This window comes from Homalodisca vitripennis, chromosome 4, assembly GCF_021130785.1.
Source record: "Homalodisca vitripennis isolate AUS2020 chromosome 4, UT_GWSS_2.1, whole genome shotgun sequence".
Taxonomy (NCBI): Eukaryota; Metazoa; Arthropoda; class Insecta; order Hemiptera; family Cicadellidae; genus Homalodisca; species Homalodisca vitripennis.
In genome coordinates this window covers 159,028,566-159,053,324 of record NC_060210.1, presented here as the reverse complement: position 1 = coordinate 159,053,324, position 24,759 = coordinate 159,028,566, and the positions used below count along the sequence as shown (strand labels likewise).

Genomic DNA, 24,759 nt, shown 5'->3' with positions numbered 1-24,759 from the left:
AGGCATCTCTGATAGACTCATCACTATAGGTTTTAGCATCGACATTTACGAAATCACACTCCTTACTAAGAGATTTAAGCGTTTGCAAATAGTGATTTATTGATTCTCCTTCTTGTTGTTTATGATTAGCAAGCAAGTGTCTAGCAAAAAGTACATTTTTTCTTAGGTATGAATAATGTTTCTAAAGTTTGTATAGCATTGTTGTAATCTTTACACTCACTGATAAATTCATAGTGTTCATAGGTTAGAAAGTTCACTAGTACTCCAAGTTTCTTATCTTCTTTAACTTCAGCATTTTCTATGAATGTATTGAACGTTTGAAACCAATGTTTCCATTGTTTAGAAGCATTTGTTGTTTCAGGGCTGCATGCAAAATTTCTCAGGTTTCAGTAGTTTTCCATTACAGAGTATTGAAGTTAGTATAGCAAAAATGTTGATTAAATTGTAATGAAACTAAGAAAACCTTTTTAACAAACTAAGGCTTTAATCAACAAAATTCAACTAGATAACCTTAAATATTCAATGTATAAACTCAATCAGAATGTATAACAATTACTTAATATCTTCTTTAAATTAAACATATGATCTAGTTATGTTTACATGGAGTAAATTATATAACAAATACTCTCTATAACTAACTTAACTTAATGCTGTTCTCCAAAAGATCAACTTGTATGTAAAAATAGGAACAAAATATACAAAATAAACCAGGATATGGGTTTTCCACATATAATTTTGAAAAATATCTCAATTCATATATATATATATATATATATAATTTATATAATATATATAGGCACTTAGTCTTTAACTTATATGAGTTGGATTCCTGGACTGGAATACTATCAAGCATCATACATAGCCCCTTCACTGTTTTTACTTTTGGGTCTGCAATGAACTATTGTGATTTTTTCAGTGTTTCAAAACAAATAATTCAAAGAAAACCATGAGCTGAGACTTTTAAAAGTTGAAAATAGTTCAATTGCAAGGCTGTTAGGTGATTCCAATTGGATAATGACACTAATTTCATCAACATTAGGTGACCCCTATTTGATTTTTAAGTTAATTTACATAGACGATAAATAAAAGAGGATAAAGCATATAATCTGGCAGAACACCTACATTTAGCTCTATATTAAACTACTGTTTTTTGCAATAAAGTCATATTTAGAATTATTTTTAAAGAAAAGTTTTCTTTGAAACTAACTAGGAAATGTTCATTTAGTTTGCTATACCTCATATTGTATTTAAGAATATACTTTTTGGAACTAAAGAACAGAAAGAGAAACGAGAACAAATAATAGACATTTGTATTTGGTTTGAATGTTAAAAATGGTATTTCTTATAGGGGTAACTGTTCTGGCTCCAATAGAATCTCATTCACTGCACAGTATGATGGTTGAGAAAGAGCGTAGAGAACAGCTTCACCCACATCTGATGGCTTCAGTATCGGCACTTTGGTACTCCAATCAAACTGCAATTCTGCCTGAAATTTATAATGATTCAAAGTTAAACTAAAAAAATTGATATATTTATATGTACACTTTATTCTTTTTTTTTATTTATCAACACATGGAGAAATCTGTAGCTCATATTTACATAACTTAATTTCATGTTTGATAGAATTTATATAAATTTTAATTTACTCTTTCATATTATTTTAACAAAATATTTTAATTTCTAATATTTTTCAATTTTAAAACACACCAATATACAGTGTGTATGGATACACTATGTTTAGTTTTTGATGGTAAAGATGGAGGGATGGAAATCGGGATACCTTTCTAGGAAATAAAAGTGAACTTTTTAGTCACTGTTACAACTTTGCCCATTTCCATAAAATGGTATTTTGGGGGAGGGGAGGTGGCTCAACATTTTTAAATGTAAAGACCCATTAAGTGATGCCTCATTTGTAAGGTCTTGATAAAAAGAATACAGTGGAGACTAGAGCTTTCTATCTCAACCCAGTACTAAATGGCAGCTCACTGAAATTAATTAAAAATTGATTGAGGCAAAACATGAACATCCACATTCAGAAGGTAAATAACTTCAATATAATTTTACAGTTATTACCTGCTGCAGGGCAGGCCCCCCCTTATCTTATGAGTTTTGAGGAAGTCCAGTATCATGTTCAGTTTCTGGTTGGAATTAACAAAGTTAAGATATGTTTTTGCGATACTTTACGTTGAAATTGAGTGATGTGAACAAGTGCGTTTTATGATCCTGATAATGCGAGACTATGGAGACCGGCTGAAATCTTGTGATGAAGTAAGGAATTTATTTAATGACACTTATCCCAATCTAAATCAGGAGTTCAACAAACAATCCAACATTTCCAGAAAACAGGCAGTGTTAAAGACCGCCACAAACCTGGACAACCAAAATCGGCTACAAACGAGGCATTGTCACTTGACATTTTACAGTCTTTTGTAGAATATCCTAATGCCTCAATAAGAAATGTTGTCATTGAAAATTCACATCTCAACACACTTTTAAACCAATGTTTATTAGCATATTAGGGTTAATTGTAAGACATGTCCTTAAGATCCTAAATGTGCTCTTTTTTACATCGTCAAACTTTAATAAAGTTATTTGGCAAACCACTGACAGTCTTTTGGTAGCTCTGAGGATTAAATGTTTAGGAGTTTTGATGCAGGATTTTTAGGGACTGCTTTATTGCTCTCGATGGTGAGAAGATTCCATAATATATTTCTTTGCTAAATACCTGGAAATGCATGTATTAGACGTAATGAGATTGTAGATGAGTTGGTAAATGAGGAATCATCATTATTCAAGAGATCAGAACCATTCTGTATTTCCAAGAACGTTGCATATCTGACAATGAATTTCTGGGCTGTATGCCCATCATCGGTGGCTCATGGTTGAGGATCTCTGTATTTCATTCCCACCCTAGGTAGATACCTTGATAGCCGCAACTTGTTTCAGAATACTATCATCCAAGAATGACTCAAATAGGATGGGGATGGGGATCTTTTTGTGAATACCTTGTTAACTCTTTTAGTGCCAGAATTAAAAAAAAAATCATAACCCCTGAGTGCCACCCATTTTTTCGCCGTGAGGTCCCAACTTGCAAATCTGACAGATTAGACCTAGAAGTTTTTGCTGATTTAACCAATTCATTGACAGTTGTTCTACCAATTGAATTGTGAAAGGTCAAAGGTTTATCCGAAAACTGAATACAAATATCGTAATAATTGATTTTCTGTAATTTATTTTTCACATGTCCGGAAAACAGGACGTTGGCACTATAAACGTAGGTTGGTTGGCATTGTACAGTCTGGATGAATTCACTACTCGTGCAAGACCTCATCTCGACAACGCCACTCCATATTAAGTTGCATACAAATGAATTGTAATTATCAATTGTTTGACACCATTCTGTGCTTGAGGCTCATGAATAAAGTTATCTGTATCTGTGTTTGCATAACGTCCGCTAAACCAGACGTTGGCACTTAACGTGTAGTTCGCATAACGTCCGGAAAACCGGACGTTGTGACTTTAGAGACAGTATACTCAACGTCCGGTGGCACTAAGAGGGTTAATGTGTTTTATAGACAGAAAATGCTGAGTGTATGCTGTAGGACTGTACAGGAGAGGAAAACGAACTTTTGTAGGAGGAACTTGTGGTTAGGTGAACTACTTCACAGGCCTTCAGACACTTTTCAAACATGAAAGTTTAAAGGGCTTATAAAACCAGAACCATTTATAAAAAAAGGGCAGTTCAGAACCATTTATAAAATTACAACAGGCATATATGATTATTTGTTAGAGTGTGAAAAGTTAAGGCCAAAACAAAATAAGAATCCAAGCCACTGAGATGCTAACCACTAAACTATCAGTAAAAATGAGTGCATAGGTCTTAAAATCTAAGTCCTTCAGGCAAGGGTCCAAAATCCTTTTTGAACAGATCAGAATATAGTAATCCATGATACACATATTCATGTGTTAGAGCAAAAAGAGATAAAGTCGTTAGAAAAGAGCTAAAAGAAAAATCAGCAAAATCAATACTGTTGTTTTTTCAATTTACATTCAGCAAAACCCTAATTACAGTAAAAAGATGAGTTTTGGACTACTGGTTTACTTCACCCTATTCTCAACATCCATAATTTATATGACTGTTGCTGTCGCTTGTCCTTCTTTTTAACACCTGCAAAGTTATCTGGTGTCACTTGGTACTTTCCTTGTTTATATTTTATAAACAAAGAATTTCTTAAGTATAATGTTTGACTAGGCTATTGTGTTTCTTAGATAGTATTATACAAGATATTCATGTTTATTTTGCTAACCATTAGTGCGCAACTATTTTTGAAACAAAACATAACAAGGGATATAAAAAAGTCACATCCAAATTTTTCATGGATCAAAGTTTATAATGTAGCTAATTATAATGAGTAATTAATCTATGTTGATCTATAAGTTTTTACTAAATTTAAACTGACCATTGGAATCAATAATTCTGAATATAGAAATGTTACCTCTGGATCAGAGACATGGTTGTGCAATTCTGAGCTGACATCTCCCGGTTGAACATCGGTCACTTTCACCCCCAACGATGCTAGTTCCGACCTCAAAGCTCCAGATAAGCAGTGAACAAAATATTTTGTTCCACAATACACCGCTAACCCTGGGAAAGGCTGTTAAAACACATACAGTATTAATAAGAAAAAATATTAATTTAAGGTCACTTATGATAAAACGTCCTTTTATACCTACATTATAAATGTTTCTTAGATTGGACATGCAGTGCTGGATAAACTAAGTACCTACTTTTTTTTTGCCAGTTGAGTACAACTTCATCACAAGAGTTGTTTTATCAACCTAAGTTTTATATGAATAATAGAAACATTGTTACCAAAAGTTGTGAACAAAGTTTTTTTAAATAATTATTTACAGATCTTCGATGGTATAATCAAAGGGCTGCTAAATGTAAAACATGGCACAAGGTATGAGTGAACAGAAAAACTACATACATGGTGAAAATAATATTGAAATTGCTTATGCGTTTCTATCTAAGGAACTGCCAAAGCTTTGAAAGAACATGGATAAGGGGAATAATTTGTGTTGAAATATAAAAAACCATATATAGTGAATTATACCACTTGTTCATTCATACCATTTTAAGTTATTGTATATGTAGCAATTTAGCTCCTAGGCAGCACAACGTCTATTCATGACCTGCTCAGAGGAGTCAGCACGTGTAAGCTCTGGGAATTAATGTTTTATATATCAATACTTCTCTAACTACAGTATACCATGTTATGACTTTTGCTCCCAAGCTGCGCAACGTTTAGTAATGATTGCTCCAACGAATACAGCTCTGGGAGTGAACGTGTTATGATTTTCATTTGCAATAGGTCTGTTGGATATATATACAATTAATAATAATTTATTTATGAAATTATTTATATAGTTAATATTAAGCTCATATACATTGTAATATGTATATCATTGTTATTTTAGTTCTTAGATGGTTGTACCGAGGAACACTTAAAATAAAATAGCTTTTCTATGTTTTATAGATCTAATATTCTTATTACCATTCTTACTAGGACTCTTAGGAGAATTTAGTGCGCCAATGATGTTGATACCAAAAAGTAATACTAGAAATATTTACCATCCACTCCTGCCTGAAGTGATATTGATGGTATGGTCATCCTCTCTTGTTATCACTCTCTCAAAGGCTATCTTCAAGCAGTTGACTGTGTCTGATAAAGTTAAATGTAAGATTTACCTTCCTTGCTCCGTCTGAAGTGATGTTGACGATATGGCCAGACCCTCTCGCTACCATTCCTCCGAGGACCGCAGCTAGGCAGTTGAGTGTTCCATTAATGTTGACATTGACCATGTGCTGCCATCTCGCCAAATCACATTTCTTCATGAACTGGTAGAACATGACTCCAGCATTGTTTACCAGCACATCTATTGGTCCCACTCTACTTTCTATCTCTTGCATACAAGTAGAAACCTAAAGTATTACATTTTATTTAAAACTATATTTTTACATTTGACTTTATTAAATCCATGTTAAATTGGTTATGATATAGGGAACAATCTGTTGATAGTTAATTTATAAATATTCATGTTAGAACAATATAAATTAATTAAATAAGTACTGGATGCACTCTGCATAGTGAAGAAAAAATTAAGCTGCAATTAGATACCAAAGATTTCTCAGGACTGCAGTGACAGATTCTCTGTCTATTACTTTACATTTGCAGGAAAAGGTAGAAAGATGATCGTTAATTTATAAATATTCATGTTAGAACAATATAAATTAATTAAATAAGTACTGGATGCACTCTGCATAGTGAAGAAAAAATTAAGCTGCAATTAGATACCAAAGATTTCTCAGGACTGCAGTGACAGATTCTCTGTCTATTACTTTACATTTGCAGGAAAAGGTAGAAAGATGATCAAATTCAAGTGTTTGAATCTTTTACAGAACTGAATAGGTTTGTAGCGTAAGAGCAAGTTTCCTTTCAACTTTAGATAAATATTTCTTCAGGAAAAATATTACCTGCTCTGCATTGCAGACATCTAGTTGAACTGGAGTAGCCTCAGCACCAGATTTGCGCAGTGAGTCAACTATAGCCTGCAACCTATCCAGTCTTCTAGCAGCCAAAACTACTCTTGCACCAGCTCGCGCCAATGTTCGACTAATACCTTCACCAATGCCTGAAGATGCTCCCGTAACAACTATCACTTTGCCTTTCAGGTTTCCATAAGGCTTTACAATATCTAGAAACAAAAAAATTTGAAAGACTAGAGTCAAAGTGATAGAAACTATGGTTTGGTCATAAATTACAAAAAATAGATTCAACACTAATTTTAGTGTTCACTGCGTATGAGACACATGCTAACTTGGCAGTGTTTTGTTCTGTCTGAAACTGAATACTTTTAAAAGATCACCTGTCCTTGAAAGAATCTATGTACATGCTCATTGGTGGTGGTTCAAATTATCATTTTTAAGTCCTTGGTTCCAAGGTTTAATTCACAGAGAGGACTTTAAAACCTTTTAACTTTACTGTATAAAATAAGATCTTCATTACCTAACTTAAACTTTTGTACTTCTTGTGAATATGTTAGATTTAATCTGTTTGTCTGCCACATTTCATGTACTGGCCTCCTATAAATAGATTGATTTTGGGTTTTGGTCCTCAGATGCACGGTCCCCACTTCACCTTACTTGAAGTGGCCCTCTGAACCTTGTCTAAAATGTATATCTTGCAATAATGGCCAAAAGCATTAACTGATTGTCATTATTTTTGGCATGCATGTTTATTTTGGACAAACCATCTGATGTTTAGTGGTCTGATTATATAAAGATTATGAATGTGCATGTGTACGTTCAAAGGTGGATTCAGAACTGATTTTCTCAAGAGGCCACCTTGGTACTAGTTTACCACTTTCTTTACTGTAAAATGTGATTTTGAAGTTTTACGCCACAAAAAATACAATTCTTTTAAATAAATTATATAATACTCATACTCAAAGTTTATTTCATTAATTTGAGTTTATTTTATTTTTGATGGTTACAATATGAGAGTGATTAATTATTTTTTCATAAAACCGTTTTTCAAAACTCTTGGGGGGGGGGCGGGTCATAGCCCCTCTCCTGGACTCGACACTGTGTATGTTACAATCAAAATAAGTTAGCAAAATCTACTGTTCAGAGAAATGCTAAGTATCCAATTCTAATACATGTTATTCTACAAATAAGATAAACCCACTTGACCAGTGAGAAACTAGGTGAAAAAAAAACTAAATTCTCGAGTTACTAAAACTCAGGTATAAAAATTAAGTTTATATGGTTCTTTATATATTTTTATCTCACTGCATATTTTACACTCTTTATATTATCAATGTAAAGATATTGGAATATTTTTAATAACATTTTTATTTTTCAAACAATAATTACATAAGTATATATTTTTTGTATTTTTAATCAAAATCATAGTTGGGGTCGCTACAATTTAAGATTTGGCTGCGTGTTTATTATTAAATTTAACTTTCAAGTACACTTTTGAAACAATAAAAAGAAAATTAAAGTCATAGCTTAGTACTGTGGTTATAAGGAAGTCCAACTATTAAAAGATAGTTGGTCACAACAACATTCTATTCACTCTATCGTTAATTATCTAGTTACTGACTTTGATTGTAACTGAAAACTTACTTCTATCAGTCTCAGCTTGTGGTAGAATTCCCACGCTTGACAGGCTCTCGATGTACCAGATGAATAGTTCAGATGATACTTGAGGATAAGATATGTTCATCTTCTTCAAAACATCAGTTAAATTCTCTTGACTGTATGTGCTGTCAGACGAGAAGTAAATTTCTTCTCTAATAGGGAAAAAATCAGTGTTTAATTGCAGGTATATTTTTAATATGCTCTAAATTTAGTAGGATAATAATGCACAAATAGGATAATAACCACCTCGGTATCTTTTAATACTATTATATTTTTTTAGAGTAATTAAACAACTATTCTGAAAGTTTCTATAAGAAATTATATTATTAATTTATAAAGGGCTTCTATGAGTTGGTATGGCAATGAAAAAGTATGAAAACTTCAAAAAGAACATAAGAAAACTAAGCCCATTTGAAAAAACTTTGATGTTATATTTGTCTGCTTTTTCTTGACACAGGCTTGTTATAAAATTTACCTTCTCATTCTTGTGCTATTCTGTAAATTTAAGGTAAGTGTTATCGGCTAAATTATCTGATGGTACATACTTGACAAGATTTTCAAGTAGTTGTGAGAGTTGGAATAACTGAGTATCTTTCTCTCCTTCTTTTAAAATTAGAGCTTTCCATTCATTGTATTTTATTGTTTTAACATTGTAGCCAAGATGTCTGAACAACTCATAAAGATTTCTGAAAAAGAGTATAAATAAAATATATTAGATATACATTTTATTTACATCACATACATATGTAGTTCTGCATATATAAAGCATAGATTCTTTAGGAAACATGTATATTAGATACATATTATGCAATATCCATGCATCAAAAGTATCATCTGGAACAGAATAAGAAACAATGTTTATATATAGGGCACTCTTTAATTTACTTTCTTATTAAAACTTTAAAAGAACCAATGGTATTTCACCATGTATGTAAACAGTTTTTTATCTTAAATTATGCAAGTGTAAAAAAGTGTAATTGAAAATGTAACAAAAAAATTAAGTATAAAAAACAAAATACAATTTAGGCCAAAAGGTTAAATGAGATATCTGTATAACTGGACAATCTCGTATGAATATACTTACATTTAATATTTACAATATATATTTACTTACATTTAACATGAATCTAAAGTTAAATTGTTGTTTGTAAATGTTTTCCATATTCATGTATGATTACAAGTCTACACATCACACACACGTGGTACACTCATTGAGTGTTAAAATTTTTGTAATACTTAGCAGATCAACCACTAAGTCAATCTTCTGTTGAAGCTATGCTACTTTGGCTACCAATATTCAAAAATGAATAACTAGGAAACCTAAACAAATTCAAAACAAAACAACAACAATCAAAAAAGTTTAGCCAGTAAAATTTATACACACACTATGATTTTAAGAACCAGGATGAAAATAAAGCCGGAGGCACCTGTCCTTTACCTCTCCCCCTCCAGACCACAGTCTCCCTGATCTCTTTGTTTTAGATAATAGCACAGGAAGTGCCACCATTGATGATTTTTTTGCCCAGTCTTCCACCCTCCCAGGTGTCTGTGACATCACTTAGGTTCTTTCTTGCAGTCTGGATGCTGTTGTTGGACCATTCCTTATTTTGCCATACGTAATTTTAGTTGTCAATTTTAGTTTAATTTGTAGCAACTTCATCGTCACACTTAATTTAAAATTCTTTTTGCATGTTCAGCCTTATGTATTAGCACTTGAGAAAGAGGGTAGATTTCAATCCTCACAAATTTAGTGTTCTATTTTTGTAACATATACGACGACAAATGCCTAAAATCCTATCATCCTTTCAAATAATTTATTGTCAATAACGGCCTTTAAACAAAGAATAATTGGTTTCGATATAATATATTGCTAGTTTGACCAAATAATCACACTCAATCACTTACTAAAAAATTATTAACGTATAAGTAAATAATAATTATTTAAATATTGGAGTTCCAGGTTACTTTTAAGTAGTAAAAATGAACAACATTTTTAATTATATAAACATGAATTAAAAGTAATTTTGTTACGTATTTGAATAATTGTACTAAGTACTCTGCACACACTTTACAAAATTAAGAGTGAATATTTATCTTAGGGTCCTCAGTTGTTCATAGGCTACAACAAAATAAACTGTAACTACAGTACTATTAAATTTAAAAAAATCTACAACCAATTAAAAAAAATGACTTACTGGCAAGGAAGTGTGTTGTTGTTGACGAGATGAAATATTTTTCCAACAGACTCATGGAGATTGCAAACTAGTTGTGTTATGACTTGACTTACAAAGTCAACTGGCGTTAGTTCAATCTGGAAGTAATTGATATTATAGTAATATATTTTCAAAATATCTTAACTGAATTAAACATATTTGATTAAATATTTTCATGAGACTGCAAATTAAATTTTCGTTTTTCAAATTTTAGAAATACTAGAAATGGTACTAAGGGTGGGTACTTACTTTGTCCCCCCCCAACATTCTCCATGCTAATTTTATGGATTGAATTTTAAATCAACTAAATCTAGTTTAGCTGGTTTGTTCATGTAATGTTATGTTTATTTTTTCTCAAAAGGAGGCAGATGAATTATGTAAGTTAATTTATACACAATGTGTGTTAGTTTATTAAAATGAAATAAACTGTTTCATATATATATTTTTTTAGGTCCATTTCATGTTTCTCAGTGCAAATTATTCTTCCGGGTTTAAAATATTTAATCATGGTATAGACCTTAACAGAAAATCTTTTTAAAAAATTCTACTTATCTTCAGTAAAATATTTCAACGTGAAAAAATGTATAAAATACTTCAGTATTTTTCCAAATTTACATGGGTAAGGTCAGTTTTTCAACTAATTATTTTGACCGTTATAGTGGGTTTAAAAAAGGAGATAAAATACACATCCAGTTCACGGTTGCTATACACAACACAGGTTTAATAAATAAGGAAGGTTCTTTATTAGTGCTGTAGTTGATGTATTATCTAGCTTGCACTTTTGCATTTTTATACAGAAAAATCTCAGAACAATTGTGATATCATGAAGAGTGAGCTAAGAAGATGGTTGCTGTACCATCCTTTTGATACAGTAGATGAATTCTTAATTGGAAGTATCAATAAAATCTTGACACTCTTTATACCTAAATTATATCACTGTTTTAACACACTTGTAATTCATTTATTTTTTTAAATTATTCATAGTTTATTTAATTATCATGTGTAAATTTAGGAAGACATATTTAAATGTTTTTAAATATCAACTTAATATAGTAATGATCATGAATCTTGAAAATTACTTAAGATGTAGCTGAGAATAAGACCTCAATATCAATATTTTAAACTTCATTCTTATCGTTTAAAATATTGATTATATTTAAAAACTTTAACATTTATGCTTTTAATTTATTTATAAGTTACCTGCCACTTAATGTCAGGAGCAAAGCCTGTTTTAAGAACCCCACTAAGCATATAGAGGTTGAAATCTGCTGGGTTCCAACCTCCAACAAGGCGGGATCCTCCAACATTACCACATCTGAAAGTGATAAACAGTTATATTTACTCACACATAAATAGGGAATATGATAAAAAGAGTATTACAGAAGTGGCACTTAAAATTTAGTTTTAACCTATATGGATATTGCCAATGAATGTAAAATATTTAATAACTTACAAAATGTTAGTGTGTACATCTATCTGATATAACATTAATGATAAAACAAATAGTATGTAGTAAATTGTTTCAGACTATTTTTTACACTTTTGAAAAATTAATTGTGTACAAACTTAATAAATAAATTCAGAGTTTAAGGAATATCATACCTGTATATAGCAACTGGCAATCCCTTCTCGATGGCAGCCAGTACCTGTTGTTCTGCCAACCATTTTGTTTGACTATAACCACTCTCTAACTGATTGCAGAATTGATTCATGTCTACATTTTCCTTGACATCCCGCAAGCCACTAGGAAACACTGCATTTGTGCTGTAATGAAATTCACAAATTCATTGAATTATAAAAGTATTTGGCATTAGTACAAAAAACTGTAATGGATTAACTATTATTGTAATACATCAAATAGAGATACATCCATGGAAAGAGAGTTTTACACATTCTTGCTCAAGTGCAGGAAAGTACAATATGCATTGTGTGTACAGAAAACTGTCTGATATCCTTGCTTTCTTTCATAAGGAAAATATGAACATGTAAGAACACTCTTTGAAAAGAGTTATTTTAAGACATTATATTGAATTTAAATAAATTGCTTTTTATGGTTACATAAACAGTTATAATATAAATCAAGAATGTTGTGCTATATTTGAGGGAACAAACATACATATTTACAGTAAGGTCCATTTTCTCTGTATAGTCCCCTAGTTCATGTGATTGCAGCAACAAGCATGCATGCTGTCTTGTGGAATTCTTTGTGAACACACACTTGTCATTTGCAGCTCTGTACCTAACTTTTAAGCACCACTGTATTTATTTAACATGTTTAAAAGTATTGAATCAGCCACAGCCTTTAAAATTTGGTCAGGGATACAGCGTTTTTTGTTTTGTATTACTCAGCGGAGCTTGATTAAGGTTGCACTGTAGGCTTCTATATTACTGTTGTTCCTCTTAGCCAGAATTCCCCCAGCAAAACACAATGTCTATCCCAAAAAACCTTCTTACTTTATATTACAACTATGTAGCCATAAGGAACAATTCTGTAAACTCACATGTAATATAATGTCTAAAAATAACTCTTTTCAAAGTGTGTTCCATTATGTGTTATCTGTTTTTCTACAATTAAAACTAGCTTACACTAGGTTAGTTTAATTTATTCTCTTTGAAATTGTACTCCATCAACATGTATAATCCAACTATGTAATAATGTTTTTATACACTTACAACAGATTAACTTGTATACTCACACATTGTGTGTTGTAAAAATATTCAAGTTAACCCTTTCCACTCGGAGCGGTAATGTTAGAATGTCCACAGAGATCGGATGGGCAGCAGTGTTGGCCACCGCCATTTCCTCTAGCGCGCACATTTATTTTCAGAGTTGCCGTCCTCAGAGATCGGATGGTCAGTTGTGCCATCGGTCGGATGTCCGTTGACTAATCCTACTAGCGCTCGATGGACAGCAGCGTTGACCACAAGTTATAAACTCTTTTTTTTTATTCTGACGTATTTTTTTTATAATACAACGCATTAAGATCAATCAGCTGTTTCATTACAAAGCTTGGAAATTGATCATCTGGTCAATATTGCATTCTAGGCTTTCGTTTTAGCGCGCTTTTAACCACATTGTCACTAGTGAGTTAACCTACACGCATTATTAGAACGGATTGTTTATTATTCTTAGTATTGTGCAATTTCATTAAATATTAGTGTAAATGAAGTATTGTAGATATCAGTGTAAAATATAACTGTAAATAAAAGTTAAATATATCAGTATTAATACTTGGTTTTACTGGTATTATTATTAATTACTGGTATTAGAGCTTGTTGGCGATGTAAGGAACACAAATAAAAAAGAAGACCATCCCAATTTCAAGACATTTCCCGACTAAATGGAAAACTTCATCTACCATATCCCCTTGAAGGTAGAGAAGTGAAGGATTGTGTCGTGTGTAGCAGCAGAGCACAAGGCGGCACCAGGAAAAGAGTGAAGTTTTATTGCAAAACTTGTGAAAATGAGCCCGGTCTTCACATTGGTGTTTGTTTTGAAAAGTACCATTCATCTCAGATATTTCAACAACAAGATGACAACTAGCCTGCAGTTAAATTTGTGTTCGGAACAATAATAAGCAGTTTAATTTTATTTTTTATCATGTTATAATTATTTACTGTCACATTATTAATACTCATTGTAACTCATGTTAGTTTATAGAAATATATAACATTTCCATTATAATACTTTTCGACTACATTATTATTTACCTTTGGACCTTTAAATCCATTTAACTTTTTAAAAGGCATAGTATCAATGACGCGCTGAAAATAAATCCGAGCTGGTGGGGACGCAACAATGACATGGCTGCTGTGTGCACGCAGCCGCCATAGTGGACAGCACCGCTGCCCATCCGATCTGAGTGGACAATACGCGCTAAAATAATACGAGCCTACTAGAAGCCATATTTGGTCAGCACTGCTGCCCATCCGAGCGGAAAGGGTTAATTTAATTGAGAGTTAGAAGATGATATTTTTTAAATAAAAAACAAACAGTAAAAGCAATATTATTAAACCTATAAAATATAATTGTATTATTCTTGCTATTAACAAGTTAAGGTGGTGCAATTAATTTTCAGTTGTGTTTCATGGTCAGTTATAAATGATGGCATCAAATAATAATATGATGAATTATGAGGAATTTAGGCACTTAAAGCAGTAATTTTGGCCATCTCGATATCAGCCCTAGGTAAAAAACACTATAAGATAAGGATATGAACGTATTATAGAGCGTACATGAATTTTGGCTGGAGGGAATATCACGTTTTTATAGTTATATCTAATTAAAACAATATATAAGCCATATTAAAAAAATAAAAAAGTAAATCTATATATATATATATATATATATATATATATATATATATATATATATTTGTATATATATATATGTCTTGTGTTCTTGTGTATGTGAGTGAACTCCTCCTAAAACGACTGGACCGATTTTGATGAAATTTTTGTGTGTGTTTTCAATGGAATTCGAGAATGGTTTAGATTCACAATTTGGTCCAATGGAAAATGATTTTTAATTAATTTTTAATTTGTAAGTAGTTGTTGATTTTGGAGTGTTTTACATTGGATCCGGCAGACTGCACTACGACACGTAATACAAAGTGAACTAATACTTAACAGCTGTTAATACTTTCAGCTGAATTTCGTCAAAGAGGCAGAAACATTTGTTTACATTTAAATTTGAGAAAATATTACACCATCTTAAAGTGCTTGATCAGTAGTGTAATGCAGATTGCAACGACAAAGTTATCGAATTTTAATTTAGATTGCACCAATGATCAATAGACCATCTAATGCGCTGGGAATACTATTTAAACGCTGTTATAAACACTACCTTATTTTAAAAAAAAAAAGCTATGTAATATTTGCACATAAGGTAATTGAACTTTGTTACACTGAAAGTAAATAAAAAAAAAGCCGAAAGAAGACGCTTTATGACCGAAGTTGGTTTTCGTTCATATAAATTTTATTAATCGGGATACAAGGTAAACTCAACAACAGTACTGGAAATATCTTAGACAGAAAATGAATTTGAACAAACGGAATTTGATTTTTTATAACCAAATTAGTTGAATATATATATATATATATATATATATATATATATATATATATATATATATATATATATATACAGCTATAGGTAGTGTCCTGAATAACTTATCAACTTCCTACCAAAAACGACGAAAGATAGAATTAGGAAATATGGTACATACCTTCATATTGCGTTCTAGAGTGCTTAGAGTGTGATAGAAAAAGAATACGTGAATATAGTATCCTGATTTTCAACAGGAAATTGTGTGCGTAGCCGCTGGGAACTTCTAGTATATATATATATATATATATATATATATATATATATATATGGTATATATAAATGTGTAACAATTTTATTTTTATATGAATTATATACTTTTATCTATTTTTCAACATAATTGCCATCATTATTAAAACATTGACTGCGACAGACACCTAGTGTGCTTGTTGCCTTATGAGATTGCTTATCATCACTTAATAGACCAGCAGTAGAGGTGTTAAGGTTAAAAAATGTTATTATATCATCAAAACTTTTCTTATACCGTTGCCATAGAAGTTTAATAACGGCAGCAATACAATATGTTTTGATGGTATTACCATCATTTCGGCACTGTCCTTCAAGATACTTCTTTAATTTCAAAAACATGGTTGTGACTGGGCATTATATTGGGGCCATATGGAGAGTTATCAAATTATTCCCAGCTAAATGATGTGATGATATCTGAGTTTATGTTCCCACATGTGGATGGGCATTGCCATAAAAACAATCTTTTTTTTATAGTTTAAAACTTTTAAATAAAAATTTCATAGAGAACACTTCTTGAAACTTGAGAAAATTTGTTTGTTAACAACGAAATTACGAAATGTCTGTTTATTTTCACTTTATAATTTACTTTCTACACCAAATTTTCAGTGATTATTGAAGGTCATCTACACCTTTTCTCATCACTAAGCAATCTTTTAAAGCTCTACCTATTCTACCAATGATAATGTTTTATCTGTACATTTCACAATTTTTACGGTGAATTTCACCTACTTTTACACCTTTAGTGCTATGAAAACAGATAACAGCATATATTTTACATTTGGGATTCTAATTTAAGAGGTATTTCAAATACTCATAAGCCTGGTGTAAATACAATGGAATATTGCTATAATGGCATCTGTGGCTAGCTACTAAAGGTATGCAATGTGCAAGCACAAACATTGACTGCAGCACTGCAACGGCAAAGTTTCAAATGGTACTTATTTTTTTAAAAATCCCTTTTAATTTCCACAAGCCGTAGTTTATTAAAAAGTTACATTCCCTAAGTTATAATTCATACATAATATACTGTAAAAATACTATATGGTTATCTTCAGGAATTATATACTTAATTCTCCTATATTGGTCTCCTTGAATATAGACTTAATCTACAAAATTCCTGAGAATGACTACTGTAAATGACTATAATTCCTTGTACACTTATCATTAAACTTTGTTTGTACTTGATATGTCTCCAGAGAAGGCATTTTAAAGAGCTGTGACTATAAAATTCAAAAACAATATTAAACCAACAAAAAAATAATTGTACCACCTCTGCATTATATATTACATAAGTTTATGGAGAGTACATCTTGAATATTAAAAAATGTTATACTAGAAATAGAAGTTTTAAATCAATGCAGTCTTTTACCTTATGTAGTGGACAGGCTTGATTTTAGATTTAGCAGAAAAAAGTAAAACATTACGAGTGCCAAGGACATTGGTATTGTACAAAGCATTGAAAGGCAGAATTAAGTTGACTTGAGCTGCAGCATGGATCACCACATCTACATCCAGACAGAGAGAGTTGTACACATCTTTGGTAAGACCCAGAAGGGTCAAGGATACGTCTCCTGAAAAAAATATATACACAAAGAATTATGAGTAGGTACCAAATGAATTTGTATTGAACTTAACAGCATTACAAGTATTGGGGGGAGGGAGTGCATGAGCTTGACTTAAGCTGCAGCAGGGATTATTAAATTGGATGGGAATATGAGAGGAAGGATTTGTATGAAAAGTTCTACTACACAAAGTAATGACATTCTTTTACATTCAAATAATGAATAGGATAGATGAACAGTCTGACTCAATGCAACTCCCATAGCTCTGGTTATCTTGTTCAGGTTACTTAAAGCATTCTCAGGTGTGCTTTAGAATTTATTCCAAAGGAGGGACGTCAAATACAAATCCTAAACTGTTATAGAACTCCTGGTTTTTAAGACTTCGGGATTCCCCCTAACTGTGTTTAGAACACACAAGAAAAAAACATGTTACTAGCTTTAACACAATCTCCAGTGTTTATACCATAATATAAAATGACTTCCATTGCTGTCTTGCGGTTATTTGGTTTTGGCAACCAAAATACATTTTTAGTCAATTTTATTGATGTGCTCCCTGTGTGTTCAGCATTGATTTTAAGACACAAAAATCTTTGTATGAATCTAAGCCAGCTCATGACTTGATTGCCAAAACAAACTTTCATTTTTATATTCTGCCAATAGATTAAATCTTTTATTAGTAGCAATAATAACACAAACTGATGTTGTAATTTATCAAATTTATTTAATGATTCAAAAATTCTTAAATATTGCTATATAATATCAACACTCCACACAATTACCTTTCAGAGGAATTACTCGTTCAGTTGCTACAACTTTTCTTAATCCAAATTGTTCTCTGGCCTGCATTATTCTCTCTAAGGGTGATCTGTGTGGACTTTCTCTAACCAAGCAGTATACCGTTGCCTGTCAAACAATACAAACTTATATGTAAAAATCATAACAAAATATTATATATATATATTTTATTATATGTGTGTGTGTATGTGTGGTAAAAATAATTTAATGCCATGAAGAAACTCATATATAATATTTTACAAGTACATTATTTTCCACACTGTATCCCAAAAATCTTCTAAAGTTGCATTTAAACATAGTACATTATAACTTAACCCTTTTAGTACCAGTGTACAATATGTCACACAGTGGTGATCTAGTTAAAATGCCCAACGCCCATTACATCTAACATCTCCAGAATTTATTGCAGCTAGCTTATAAGATGTCCAAATGCTACCAGGTTCAGTATAGCAGTGAGTGAACAAACCAGCTACATGCACGTAAAGAAACCTTGTTATTGGCATTGTATTTTGTCATCTTTGAGAGGAGTCTAGGTGTCAGCATCCGTCATCAGTTGACGTCAATGTGATGCATTGGTGAATGTTTAACATGTTGAGTTAATGTGCTAGAAATCTTTTGATTATTTTTTATTTACCCTGCTCGGGTCTGATGATGTGTTCCTTGAACACAAAAGGCCTTACAAAAATAAAGTGTATTATTGAAATGTTTGTTTTCACATTAATTAAGAATTGCAATAAGAAAAGAGCTTCTAGAATGTAAGTACAGTAGAATATAAAGACATGCTTGTACATAATTTTAATTTCAGCACATAATAATATATATCATAACTGCTCCTGCTCCTCAGTATGATCCTGAGAAAATAGTTCAAAGAAAATTAAATTAAAAAATTAGGGTATAATAATAGTCAATAAAACTTTCAGCATTTAGCAAATTTGATCCACATCACATATAGGCTGATCAAAATTTGCCTACATGTAACCTTACAAAATCCAAGATACAATGCAGTGAACATTACGTTAAATAATAAACATGTTCGTCATTGGCCCATTCTAGTAGATTTAAGAAATTTACAGATGACTGGTTATAATATAAACTTTTTAAAGAAAGAAATGTTTGATTAAATTTTGCTTTTGAAGAGAACATTTTATGATGAGCACCAAAATTGTTCTATTTGTACATGACGTTGACTACTACATTTTACATCAATCGACAGTTTTGCCTTGTATATATCTAATAATATAAGTCAGTTTTAAAGTGTTTTGTTTTGTAAAGCGTTACCTGTGTATGCAAAAGAAGTTGTTGAAGTAAAAAGCATCCAACATATCCTGTAGCTCCAGTCAACAACACTGTGCCTTTACTGAATTTGTTAGGATTTTAAAGTATAAAGTTTGCCAAAATGATCTCACATCTCAAATCAATCCTGAAAAATTCATAGATATAAAATCTGGTGTTAGAAATAGGAAACAGATTCATGCTTGATGGTTTTTTGCTGGAATATTTTTGTTGGTAAAGGATCTGTTACAAGGATTGTGTGGTAGCAGTGGCGTAGCGAAGGGGGGGGGTCCAGGGGGTCCGGACCCCCCCCAAAATTTTAAGACATATTAAAAAATAAAGCATGGAGCAGGAGAAAGAAAGGACAGTTAATCATTACTCTTGTCCAAACATTATATTGATTTGATTTCACTGATTGAAGTGACCGTTGTTAAAAATATAATTGTCCTTTTCGTTTTAAATCATAAAGTATCAAACGATACTTTTGGGCTCGGTCTTTCCGGGCTAGTGTAGTGTAATCACGGTGACGTCGCACAAAAGTAAACCTGAACCGAAACACGGCGAACAGTTTAAATTAGCGACCACTTCGTTCAAATTCGTCGTGGGGACGTAAAATGACTACATAGAATTAAGTTTAAAGACGTTGATTTTAGGTGTCATTAAACTGTAAACGTGCATATAATTATCGAAAAAATCATCACTTAGTTCGGTCGGAAAATACACTTGAAAAACTCTACTGATTAGAACTTCAACTAATTTGGACTTCAATGATTGATGTAAAACGTGGGGTTTTCGATTGAGTTAGGCGACGATTTTTGTTATCATTAAACTGTACACCATACCTAGATAATTATCGAGAAAAAAAATCACTTCGGTCGGTAAAATACAGAAAAAAAGCTCTCTACAGATTCAAGTTTTTGCCGATTTTGGAATTTCATTGGTTGAGTGGTTGAGGTAAAAGTGGTACTTAGGATTATGGTTAGGACGGTGATTGTAGGTATGAATTCAACGCCGACTAATACATATAATAATTATCGAGAAAAAAAAAACAATTAAATCACTTTAAAATTAGCGACTTTCTTAATATGGAGTCCCACAGGGATCTATACTTGGACCAGTCCTTGTTCCTTGTGTACATCAGCAGGCGGAACTCATCGCTCCTGAGTAGGGAAATATGGTCCAGTATGTTTGACGATACAACGCTCTGCATTAAAGGAGCTCCAACAAAACAACGAAGTAGAAATCATTTCCTTTTTAGAACTGAATTCATGTAATTTCAGTTTTTTTCTAAATTTAAATCTGAGGACCAACAACTCCAAATCAAATGCACTAAATTTCTGTTTGCGGCAAAGAGAGATTGAGGATCGCGCTGCTGTGATGGCGGACGATGTCCTCATAGAGGGAAACTGATTCCCACCAAGGTTCCTCGGAATGTAACCTTAATCGAAGTCTGGACTTGAGACAATCACATTGAAAGTTACCTGCTCAACGGTTTCTTCAGGCATTTTATGCTCTACGGAACCTTTCAAAAATTTTGCTGCCGAGGATGTACTAAAAATGGCCTACTTCAGCCCTGTACAGCCCCCATCTAATGTACGAGAGTTGAGGCTATGGGGCAGCTGTTCTAAATACAAATTTGAGGCGAGGTATTTTAGAAGTCAAAAGAAAAGCTGTCCGCAATCATTCATTTCAAAATTTAAATCCCGAAATTTCATGGCAGAGATGCCTTTGAGGGAGCTTGGATTGCTAACTTTTGCCCCTGTCTCCTACATCCTCGATGTCGCCCTGTTCTGGCCCGATTTTTAAGTGCGAGTTCGTCCGGGGCAGGGACATACATCAATACGGGACACAGAGGCAGGGCACAGGGACAACCTTCGGTTTACATCCGCACAGAACAGCCGCATTTAAACGTTTGCCCATCCGAGGTTTGGTGTTAAGCTGATCAACAAGCTTCCCTGATGAAAAATCAAAAATTTGTATGAAACCAACAAAATTTAAAGCTCGATTGAGACACTTTTTGGGTGATCGAGGGTGTTTTATTCAGTGGAAGAGTTTTAAGATGAAGCCACTGGGATGAAATTTAAAAGTAATTCGATCAATCCTCTGATTCTCTGGTGGTAAAATTTAGAAGATTTTAAAACGTGTAAGTATGTTATCAGGTCTTAGGAATGAGTGTGGACTGTGTATGGATGAAAACGGGTATGAATGGGAGGTCAAATTTAAAATAGATATACATATTTCTAAATAATTTAATTTGACGATTGTATGCCATATTTTCTATTAATTGTTTGACAACAATAAAGTATTATTATTACCTCCCACCGGTCGGAATATACCGAGGGAAAAGCTTCTTTACTGATTCAGATATTTTACGATTTTGGGTTTCACTGGTTGAGTCGTTGAGATAAAAGTGGTACTTAGAATTATGTTAGAACATTGATTTTAGGTATCAATGTGAACGGCCGACTTAATATCTATATAATTATCAAATAAAAAATTGAAAAAAAAATCGCTTCCGGTCAGATAATACACTGGAAAAACCTCTACTGATAAGAAGTTCCGACTACTTTGGATTTCACTCACTGAGGTAATTGATTTCATCATTTCCTTAGTATATTCCGATCGGAAGTGATTCAATTTTCTGTTTTGTTTTTTTTCTCGATAAAATTTATATAATCTCTAAATTCAATGTCCTAACATAAATTATAAGTACTACTTTTAACCCTCAACCTCTCAAGCCCAGTGAAATCCAAAAATCGTCAAAACGAATCGGTAGAGAGCTTTTTTTTTGTATTTCAACCGACCGGAAAGTGATTTTTTTCTCGATAATTATATAGGTAGTCGAGTACAGTTTTAATGATAACAAAAAATCGTCATCCTTAACTCAATAAAAAAAATACCACGTTTACCTCAATAACCGAGAAGTCCGAAGTCAGTTGAAGTTTCTTCAGTGTGTATTTTATTTCCCCGACCCGAAAGTGATTTTTTTCAGATAATTATATAACTCGTCTAACAGTGTATTGATACAAAAAAATCCGTCATTATAACTCATTTCATAAATACCCCAATCAGTGAAATCCAAAGTGGGCCCGAACTTCTTAATCAGTAGAGTTTTTCCGGTGCATTTTCCGACCGTCTAGTTTTGATCTGTAACCCGAGCAACGCTCGACAAATCGCCCTTCTTTTCTAAAGGGGTTTTCGGCCGTCATTCAGTGGCCCAATGTTCCCCGAAGGAGTATTTCATTTTTCTCCACACAATAATAGTTGAGTCAATTATACGCTTGAGTGAAGCTCTGTTTTTGATCTTTTTATTTCTTATCCAGTGAATCCAACATCACTTTGGTGCCTTATACTCGGCCAGAGAATCAGAACTTCGTAAAGTTTTCTGTAGCTATACAAGAAAATTTGTGGTACTAGAGTTTGCCTGCTGTGAGAGTTTGAATTTGCCTATTACTTCTTTCCACTTTCTATAAGGCGTAGTTACTACTAAAGCTCCATATTTTTGGTATTTACCTTTTACCAGTGAATTCATTGGCAAATAACAACCACACAAAACGTCCCCCGGATCCCCGGTTTTTCGGAACCCCCCCACCGAACATTTCTGGCTACGCTACTGTGTGGTAGAATAGATCACGGAACTCTATATTGTTTAACTTTCATACTTAGAACTGATGGTTTAAAATAAACAACTGAACTAACTCTAAAAATAACACTTAAAAATTAAAACATAATAATTTTAAGACAGTTACAATGAACACTTATAGAAACCAAATACAAAATTAAGTTTAAAACACTGCACACATTTTCTAACACAGATTGGCCTTAATCAGAGGAACTCAGTAAACATATACTGATCTGGCATATAGTATTCCTGATAAAATTACTGTAATTGTTCATGAAAGCCAAGGAAAAGCTTTATCTGTAAAAACCCTGTATAAGTAGATCAACATTAGTCCATGGTTATTGATTTTTAACAATACACAAATTGGGGGGGTGGGGGGGGGGGGGGGTGGGGGGGGGGGGGGGTGGGGGGGGGGGGGGGTGGGGGGGGGGGGGGGTGGGGGGGGGGGGGGGTGGGGGGGGGGGACTTCCTTGCCAGTAAGTCATTTTTTGTAATTGGTTTTAGATTTTTTAAATTTAATAGTACTGGAGTTACAGTTTATTTTGGTTGTAGCCTATGAACAACACTGTAAAGTGTGTGCAGAGTACTTAGTACAAGTATTCAAACCGTACCACCAGAAAAGTAAATGGTGTATGTATGGTGAATAATACGTAACAAAAATTACTTTCAATTCATGTTATTATAATTAAAAATGTTGATCACTTTTACTAAAGTAACCTGGATCTCCAATAGTTAAATAATTATTATTTACTTTACGTTAATAATTTTTTAGTAAGTGATTGAGTGTGGCTATTCGGTCACACTAGCAATATATTATATCGAAACCAATATTCTTTGTTTTAAAGGCCGTTATTGACAATAAATGATTTGAAAGGATGATAGGATTTCAGGCATTTGCTGTCATATTGTTACAAAAATAGAACACTAAATTTGTGAGGATTGAAAATCTACCCTCTTTCTCAAGTGCTAATATATAAGGCTAAACATGCAAAACGAATTTTAAATTAAGTGTGACGATAAAGTTGCTACAACTAAACTAAAATTGACAACTAAAATTACGTATGGTAAAAATAAGGAATGGTCCAACAACAGCATCCAGACTGCAAGAAAGAACCTATAGTGACGTCACAGACACCTGGGAGGGTGGAAGACTGGGCAAAAAAATCATCAATGGTGGCACTTCTGTGCTATTATCTAAAACAAAGAGATCAGGGAGGACTGTGGTCTGGGAGGGGGAGAGGTAAAGGACAGGTGCCTCCGGCTTTATTTTCATCCTGGTTCTTAAAATCATAGTGTGTGTATAAATTTTACTGGCTAAACTTTTTTGATTGTTGTTGTTTTGTTTTGAATTTGTTTAGGTTTCCTAGTTATTCATTTTTGAATATTGGTAGCCAAAGTAGCATAGCTTCAACAGAAGATTGACTTAGTGGTTGAATCTGCTAAGTATTACAAAAATTTTAACACTCAATGAGTGTACCACGTGTGTGTGATGTGTATACTTGTAATCATACATGAATATGGAAAACATTTACAAACAACAATTTAACTTTAGATTCATGTTAAATGTAAGTAAATTATATATTGTAAATATTAAATGTAAGTATATTCATACGAGATTGTTCAGTTATACAGATATCTCATTTAACCTTTTGGCCTAAATTGGTATTTTGTTTTTTATACTTAATTTTTTTGTTACATTTTCAATTACACTTTTTTACACTTGCATAATT

The 24,759-nt window shown here is 32.5% G+C and overlaps 1 protein-coding gene across 1 annotated transcript; it reads right to left on the bottom strand.

The window, feature by feature from the left end:
* Window positions 1-1,293: 1,293 nt before the first annotated feature.
* On the bottom strand, window positions 1,294-19,550 carry LOC124360427 (polyketide synthase HetM-like). Its single transcript, XM_046814054.1, has 12 exons — window positions 19,414-19,550; window positions 18,120-18,243; window positions 17,148-17,349; window positions 12,025-12,186; window positions 11,623-11,737; window positions 10,405-10,520; window positions 8,755-8,895; window positions 8,195-8,361; window positions 6,539-6,759; window positions 5,753-5,986; window positions 4,497-4,655; window positions 1,294-1,486 (listed from the first exon to the last, which is right to left on the bottom strand). The coding sequence occupies exons 2-12, from the start codon at window positions 18,184-18,186 to the stop codon at window positions 1,343-1,345; spliced, it is 1,728 nt and encodes a 575-aa protein (XP_046670010.1). The 5' UTR covers window positions 18,187-18,243; window positions 19,414-19,550; the 3' UTR covers window positions 1,294-1,342.
* Between the last annotated feature and the right edge of the window lie 5,209 nt (window positions 19,551-24,759).

What these genes read in the sequence shown, in the direction of transcription:
- LOC124360427 (XM_046814054.1), bottom strand. Translation starts at nt 18,186, where the DNA reads ATGCAGGCCAGAGAACAATTTGGATTAAGAAAAGTTGTAGCAACTGAA. An exon ending in ACGAGTAATTCCTCTGAAAG is followed by an intron (nt 17,350 to 18,119) that starts GTAATTGTGTGG and finishes TATTTTTTTCAG; the next exon opens with GAGACGTATCCTTGACCCTT. An exon ending in AAGCCTGTCCACTACATAAG is followed by an intron (nt 12,187 to 17,147) that starts GTAAAAGACTGC and finishes ATTTCATTACAG; the next exon opens with CACAAATGCAGTGTTTCCTA.